The 8,434-nt window shown below is 46.4% G+C and overlaps 1 protein-coding gene across 1 annotated transcript; it reads left to right on the top strand.

The window, feature by feature from the left end:
* Positions 1-323: 323 nt before the first annotated feature.
* Positions 324-5,400, top strand: LOC124657857 (importin subunit beta-1-like; the record flags this gene model as incomplete). The annotated part of the gene is given in 3 exon segments (XM_047196339.1): positions 324-337; positions 1,321-3,745; positions 4,974-5,400. Coding segments are annotated over 2 exon segments (2,619 nt in total). The 3' UTR covers positions 5,173-5,400.
* Between the last annotated feature and the right edge of the window lie 3,034 nt (positions 5,401-8,434).

Raw genomic sequence — 8,434 nt, 5'->3', positions numbered from 1 at the left:
AAAAATAATCCCACCCAATCAAACCCTCCCACCACATCACGGCCGTCCGCCGCAGATCGGACGGCTAGGATCCGCGCCTCGCCGGGCGCAACTTGCTCCCAGCACACCAAACAAAACCCTTGTTTTCCCTTTTCTTTTCCCCAGATTTCCTCTCCCCTCCCCGCTCCTCTCGCCTCGCCGCCGAATCCCGCCGCCGCCCGACCGCCGAGCTTCCTCCCCGCCGGACTACCTCCCCGCCGCCGTCACCGCCTCCGTCCCCGTTGAAGCTCCCGCGCCGGCCAGCTCCGTCCCGCCCCTCGTCGCCAACCGCCTCCCCGTCTCAGCAGGCAGCGAGAAGGTAAGAGACGCGGAACACCGCCCCCACCCTCTCTGTCCTCGTCCCGTTCTTCTCATCTTCGCCAGGAAGTAGGTAGCGCGCAGAAGGTAGAACTTCCGGGCAGATCTGTTTCGGGTTTTCCGTGTGCTAAGGTGGATCTGATGCGTACGCGGATCTGATGGATGCGTTGAAATTGTAAACCGCGCAATTTGTCGACGGCTCTTTTCGCTCTATTTTAGTGCAGTATTGACGGTTATCCAGTGGAATTTTTTTATACCTGCTTCTGCGCGGTAGTCACATATGCGTGAGCGATCTAGATAGAGGAACGAACGGCTGGCTAGTTCAATGATACAAGGAAATAGTGCTATCAATGAAATAGTGTATTAGAAAAGCTCAGGTTAGCAGATGCTTTTTTAGGTATAACCCATGGACCTGATTCCATGTAGAAACATGAGTTCTTGTTTAAAAGAAGACTACTGTCAGATTTTGTACCCCTTTTTTTGATTTAAAGGAAAAGTGGTATATCATCATAGTATTCTCAGACTTTATACAGCTCCGTTCATAGTATTGGGAGATTCATATTCACTGTGCTAACGAGGTTGTCTTTCCTCTGTTCAGTTGGTTATATGTAGATGTGTCCATGCACTTCACCTTCTTATTACATAATTCTGTGTAAGCAATGGTTGCCTCATTGTAGAAAGATTAGTGCTCTGCTTCAATGCTGACTGCACGTCTCGCTAACTTTACATTATAAGATTGTTTGGCGTTAGATGACATGACTTTACTTCTGTCTTGTCAAATTTTACATTTGAGGGGATTTATATATATATCTTTAACGATGCATGTGTTTTTTTATACTCCCTCCGGTTCATATTAATTGACTCTAATATGGATGTATCTAGACACATTTCAGTTCTAGATACATCTATATTGGAGTCAATTAATTTGAATCGGAGGGAGTACTATAAAGCTATATCTGACTCACCTCTTTTGGTGTTAAACAGTCAACATGTCGTTGGATGTTACTCAAATACTCTTGAGCGCACAGTCTCCTGATGGCTCGGTTAGGAAGCATGCTGAAGAAAGCCTCAAGCAGTTTCAGGAGCAAAACCTCCCAAGTTTCTTGCTCTCCCTATCAAGTGAGTTGGCCAACAATGAAAAACCGGAGGAGAGCCGCAGGTTGGCTGGTCTGATCCTCAAGAATGCGCTGGATGCAAAGGAGCAGCACAGGAAGAACGAACTTTTCCAGAGATGGCTGGCACTGGATGCTGGTGTCAAGGGACAAATTAAAGCACTGCTGCTGCAAACTCTCTCATCTCCTGTTGCCAGTGCCAGATCTACGTCTTCTCAAGTCATTGCCAAGATTGCTGGCATTGAGATCCCCCAGAAGCTATGGCCTGAGCTGATAGCATCATTGCTCTCCAACATACATCAGGTGCAGCCAAACGTCAAGCAGGCGACGCTGGAGACACTTGGTTATTTATGTGAGGAAGTTTCTCCGGAAGCTGTTGACCAGGACCAGGTCAACAAGATACTTACCGCTGTTGTTCAGGGTATGAATGCTTCTGAAGGGAACTCCGAAGTGAGGCTTGCAGCCACACGAGCATTGTACAATGCATTGGGCTTTGCTCAGGTTAACTTCTCCAATGATATGGAGCGCGATTATATTATGAGAGTTGTTTGTGAAGCAACACAGTCACCAGAGATGAAGATAAGACAGGCCGCCTTTGAGTGTTTGGTGGCTATTTCGTCTACTTATTACGATAAGCTGGCCACATACATGCAGGACATATTTAATATCACTGCAAAGGCTGTGAGGGGAGACGAGGAGTCAGTTGCACTTCAGGCTATTGAATTCTGGAGTTCCATATGTGATGAGGAAATTGACATATTGGATGAGTACAGTAGCGAGTTTACAGCTGATTCTGATGTTCCTTGCTACTATTTTATCAAGCAAGCTCTTCCTGCCTTAGTGCCCATGCTGCTGGAGACTCTCCTCAAGCAGGAAGACGACCAAGACTTGGATGAAGGTGCTTGGAATCTTGCAATGGCTGGGGGTACTTGTTTAGGCCTGGTGGCAAGGACTGTTGGGGATGATATTGTTCCTCTTGTAATGCCTTTTGTTGAGGAGAATATAACGAAATCTGAATGGAGGCAGAGAGAGGCTGCAACATATGCTTTTGGATCCATTTTGGAGGGTCCATCAGCTGATAAACTGACCCCTCTAGTTAATGTCGCCTTGAATTTTATGCTGTCTGCATTGGTAAAAGACCCAAATAACCATGTCAAGGACACAACTGCTTGGACCCTCGGAAGAATATTCGAGTTTCTTCATGGTTCTGCACTTGAAACAGCTCCTGTCATTACATCTGAGAACTGCCATCAAATACTTACTGTGCTGCTTCAAAGCATGAAGGATGTCCCAAATGTGGCAGAAAAGGCATGTGGGGCACTCTATTTCCTTGCTCAAGGCTATGTGGATGCTGGATCAGCATCGCCATTAACCCCTTTCTTTCAAGATATTGTTCAGGCCCTTCTTGTGACCAGTCACAGAGAGGATGCTGGAGAATCCAGGCTTCGTACTGCAGCTTATGAGACTCTAAACGAAGTTGTCAGGTGCTCCACTGAGGAGACAGCTCCTATTGTTATGCAGCTGGTACCTGTGATTATGATGGAACTCCACCAGACACTTGAAGCAGGAAAGTTGTCAACTGATGAGAAGGAGAAGCGGAGCGATCTGCAGGGTCTTCTTTGTGGTTGTTTGCAGGTCATTATCCAGAAGTTGGGAGGGATGGAGTCAACAAAGTTTGCCTTCTTACAGTATGCGGATCAGATGATGGATCTGTTTCTGAGAGTTTTTGCTTGTCGGAATGCCACAGTGCATGAGGAGGCAATGCTTTCTATTGGTGCATTGGCATATGCAGCCGGTTCGAATTTCGCAAAGTACATGGCACAGTTCTATCAGTATTTGGAAATGGGACTTCAGAACTTTGAAGAGTATCAGGTATGCGCCATTACGGTAGGCGTTGTGGGTGACCTGTGCAGGGCACTGGAGGACAAAATTTTGCCCTACTGTGACGGCATCATGACCCAGCTACTGAAGGATCTATCCAGCAATCAGCTGCACAGATCTGTAAAACCACCTATATTCTCATGCTTTGGTGATATTGCACTTGCAATTGGGGAGAACTTTGAGAAGTATTTGATCTATGCCATGCCCATGCTACAAAGTGCAGCAGATCTATCAGCGCATGCAAATGCAGCTGATGATGAAATGCTCGACTACACCAATCAATTAAGGAATGGCATCTTGGAGGCCTACTCTGGTATTCTTCAAGGATTCAAGAGTTCGCCTAAGACACAATTACTGATGCCGTATGCTCCACATATTCTTCAGTTCCTTGACGCTCTTTATAATGGCAAGGATATGTAAGTTGTCAAGAATACCTTCCATTTCCTTCATTGCTCACTTAATTTACATGATCTTTATTTCCTGCTTTCTGGATGCTCAAATCTGAAAACTGGTCATGCAAACACATAGATAACGATAGGTAGGCAAATGTCTAGCTGTAACTTAAAAAATATACATCAATCAATTGTATCCTAAAGCTATTTTCTTGAGGCAGACAATTGCTTATATGCCACTGAATAACTACCAGTTTCATCACATGCCACTGCAAGATTCCAAATCCATTCGTATCACTCATTTACGAAACTTCATTATTTGCCACTGCCCCTAGCATGCTGTTGGTGTAACAATATGTCAGAACCACAGCTGTAACAATATGTCAGAACCTTAAAAGGAGCCTGATAAATTTGAATTGATTTTGGCAGTATGTTTGGTCGAGCTAAGCTTGGAAAATTTCTGTGTCCGTGTACTTCTCATTATGAACTGCTAATAATTTTTGGGCTTCATTTATAAATGGCCTTCTGAAACTAATTTTGGATTTCTTGCTATGCATGGACTAAGCTTGGTCACTTTTATTCTTCTAAGGCATGCATGTTGTTTGCATTCAAATTAGGGGAGTGGTGTTTTGGAACATGGGTGCATATGCTCCCTATATTTTGAAATGCATCTTATACATGTTTTAAATTTCAAAAAAATTGAAACAAAAAATCCGCACGTACATCTTTACGTGCTACGCGCTTACAAAGTCGTTTCATAAAAAATCGACTTATCATGTGACGTGTGTAAAAAAGACAAAATTCAGTGCTAAAAATAATGCTTTTCACAAGATAAACTTTCTCCTTTTTACATAGGTCACAAAAAATATTTGTTTTTCGTGAAACTTGACAAACATTCATACATTATGGAGATGTACATGTAGAATTTTTTGTCCAAATTTTTTGACATTTCAAAATATGATTTTTTGGTAGAGGGAGCATACGCACCCGGGAGCCGAATTGAATTTCCGTCAAATTAGGGCCAAATCCAGTTAGGACAATGTGTTGGCACACAGACACCTTAGTCTACTGCCAGAATAGAAAATCTCTCCTCCTTAAGCTGCTCAGCCAATCAATACAACACCCATATGATTACCAGTCTCACTTTTAGTAACCACAAGCATCAATGCCACACCCATATGGACAAATATTTCAGCACAATGCTACTCACTTTTGCACAATAATTTTCTAACGCTATCTCTTACCGTATCAGGGATGATTCTGTGATGAAGACTGCAATAGGTGTCTTGGGGGATCTGGCAGACACATTGGGTGTCCATGCTGGTCCTTTGATAAATCAGTCCACCTCAAGCAAGCAATTTTTGGATGAGTGCTTATCATCCGATGATCCATTGGTCAAAGAATCAGCTGACTGGGCAAGGATTGCAATCAGCCGTGCGGTTTCAGGTTGATGTGTCATTGGTCTCGAGTCTGCACCTGCATCCATCCACGCGTCGAGTCCAGGTCTTCGGTTGCATCATGGTCTAGACCTGCTCTTTGGAGAAGTCCACAATCCTCAAGGCAGAGTCGGAGGTCCTCACTAACTCATGCATACATGTGTCAACCCAGCCTTTTTCACTTCTGCGGAAAAGAGGGTTAAGTTGGCCGCCTGCTAACTTTTCTAAAGGAGCCCAGAACCCTCATTTTTCCTATTGGATGTGGGACGAGCTTCTATTGTTGCCTGCCATGGCGATGGTCCCTCGGCTTGGCATACATGCTTATGGTCTGGGTGCTATTGCTTTCCCCTGCATTCATTGCATGCATCGAACTTTGGTCGTATTGTCAGTCTCTACAAAGCCCCATTTCTTCTGGATCCATTATGCAAAATGGGGCTTGCATGCATTGTCACAGGATTATTTTGTAGTGCTCAGGGCGTCCAAGTTCACTATGTTGGACATGTTCCTCCTGAGCTGGTAGTCTGTTTACTTCCTTTTTTTTTTGTTTCATACTTGCATGGTCTTGCATTCATTCTGGACTGTTTTGTAAGGGTTCCTCTTTGGTCAAGACTGAGACGGCGCGCCGTCGCGTCGGTTTATTTCAAGGTGTTGTCGGAGCAGTGCTCTTTTTTGTTATCTATGCTGCTGTTCCATTTCAGCTTGTGCTGGCGAGGAAAAAAGAACAATTATAGGTCTTGGACTGGTTTTGTTCGGGCGAGAGCTGTCAAGAGTCGTATTTCTTGGTTACAGGAATTGTATTATTATGTGGAATTCCGTCACCTCCTATCAGACGTGTCATATCATTGGCTGTGTATATGAGAAGATGATGATGAATGTGTTCAATGATATGGATTTTGCCTTTTCTTTATCCTGCTCTGCCATGGCACATGTGCATGCGTGATATCATTACTGGGCATTCCGCTAAAGCTGGGTGCTGCGTGGTTATGTAGTTGTGGAGTAAACTAGTGGAGTTTATATTATGTACTCGTAGTTGTGGATTCTTTTTTTTTGAACATGGAATAGGTCCCCAAGGAGCCCTTACATTTAGCACCAAGGACCTGAGAATATTGGAAAAGGCAATCAGATTGTGCTCCTTCACCTATGCTTCTGTAACTCTGCAATCAGGTTTTGCGCTTCTGTAACTCTGCAATCAGGTTTTGCGCTGGAGCCAAGAGGCCTCCGAGACCACTTGAAGAAGTCCTTCTCTCTCTGGAAGAAGCAACTGTAGCGGACGGCGGAGGGACTGGTTGCCTTTCAAGTTTCAGGATTCGCTGTTTTACAGAAGTATAGTTGGGCGATTATTAGTTCGAACGGCTCATCCTAAAGTTGTTTTACCATCTCCAAACTATAATTTGTCCTTGATTGGTTGTTGTCACACGAAGCGTGTATTGCTTGCCACGTCAAGATTCCCCAAGTGGTTTTTGTGAAACAAGGGATTCCCCAGGAAAGGATTATCTTGATTGGCTGATAGTAGGTATAACACTTTCTCCTATTATACTAGTAGAACCAAACAATACTTCCCAGAAATCACATTTAGTCTTTCACGATTCCCTGGGAAAGCAAAACTGATTCTTTGACCATGAACATCCAAAAATTCTATACGCCTTCAACACTGGAGGCCAAAGAGAATATATCTTTATGCAGTTGAAAACTATGTGGGAAAGAAGGCGTGGACACGGATAGAGTGATTTCTCTTTGCGACGCCTTCTTTATTCTTCCATCTGTATAAACCACAAACTCTTGCAAGCGAAGGAAAAGCTTCTACACGACACACACGTTTCATGACTCGGGGAACTCCATGTACTCGGATTCCATATCAAATCATATACGGTTAAAGTTAGGGAAAACGCTGAGGTTCCCCCGGGGGAACAGCGTTCTGATCCCCCGGCTCCTCCATGTGACACGAGTGAAAGAAAAAAAAAGAGCCCACCAGGACACGAGCTCACGACGCGTCCCCAACCACCCAAATCTTATCATATCGCAACGTTCTCCCGTCGTCTTCCTTCCTGGACCTCCACCTCCCGACTACGCACGAGCTCCTGCCGCGGGGGCGCCGGCCTCCGCCTCCACGACCACACGCGAGCTCGCCTACCGCCGCCGGCCTCCGCCTACGCGAGTCGCGGAAGCTGACCTACCGCCGCCGGCCTCCGCCTCCACGGGTCGCGGAAGCTCCCAAGGATGCGCCTCCGCTCCCGGCGCCGCCCACCTCGCGCCCGGCGGCCATCCGGCGTGGCCATCCGCCGCGGCCATCCCCGGCCCTCCTCCTCTCCCGCGCCGCCCCAGAGCTCCATCCATGGCGGCCTCCCTCCCTCCTCTCCTCCCGCGCCGCCCGAAGCGCCATCCAAGGCGGCCTCTCTGCATCGCCGCAACCTGCGCCGGTTCGGAGCTCCATCCATGGCCGGATCGAGATGCCCGTGGTTCTTCCCGAGCTCGCCTGCTGCTGCCTCGCCACCGGCCAGCTCGCCCACTGTCGCCTCGCCGCCGGCGTGCACTGCCCCTGCCGCCTCGCCGTCGGCCATCTCTCCCATCGCCGTGTCGTCGTCGGCGGCCAGCGCGCGAGCTCAGGACGTGGGGCAACGCGGGATTCCGCCATGGATCCGGGTGCTCCTTTTGACCGTTCTCTGTAATGCTACCCAGTTTGTTACAATAGAGAAAAATATATTATGATGCTACAATAGTTTTGCTAAAATAGCAAAACAAATTGCTACAATTTTTTTGTTTTCTTGCTACTATACCATATTTTTTTTGCTACTATGTCTCCGGCGAGTATCCGGCGGAATCTGGTTTTGCTACATTTGTTCTAGGTTTTAGCTATAATAGTATACGTTTTTTGCTACAAGTTCTCCGGCGAGGTCTCCGGCGAGACTTCGATGAGGTCGGTTTTGCTACAATAGCAAAACAAAGTTGCTACAATCTTTGTGTGTATTTGCTACTATAGCATATATTTTTTGCTACTAAGTCTCCGGTGGGTCTCCGGCGACATCTCCGGCGAGTCTCCGGCGAGTTCTGTGTTTTTAGGTGAAAATAAATTTTGCTACAATTGAAGCGTTTTTTGCTACTTTAGTACATCATGGTAGCAAAAGTGGGAGAGAGAGCTGGTTGGTTTCATCTGACGGCTGAAAACGTTGCAGATCAACAGATCGGACGGTTGGGGACCCGAGGGATTAGATTTCTAATCCCCCGGGGGACGCCCAGCACTCCCCTAAAGTTAGAGCCCGCGGAAAAAGTTAGAGCCACA

Source organism: Lolium rigidum, chromosome 5 (genome assembly GCF_022539505.1).
Source record: "Lolium rigidum isolate FL_2022 chromosome 5, APGP_CSIRO_Lrig_0.1, whole genome shotgun sequence".
NCBI lineage: Eukaryota > Viridiplantae > Streptophyta > Magnoliopsida > Poales > Poaceae > Lolium > Lolium rigidum.
The sequence above is the reverse complement of the archived record's forward strand: the minus strand, read 5'-3'. Positions and strand labels throughout refer to the sequence as shown.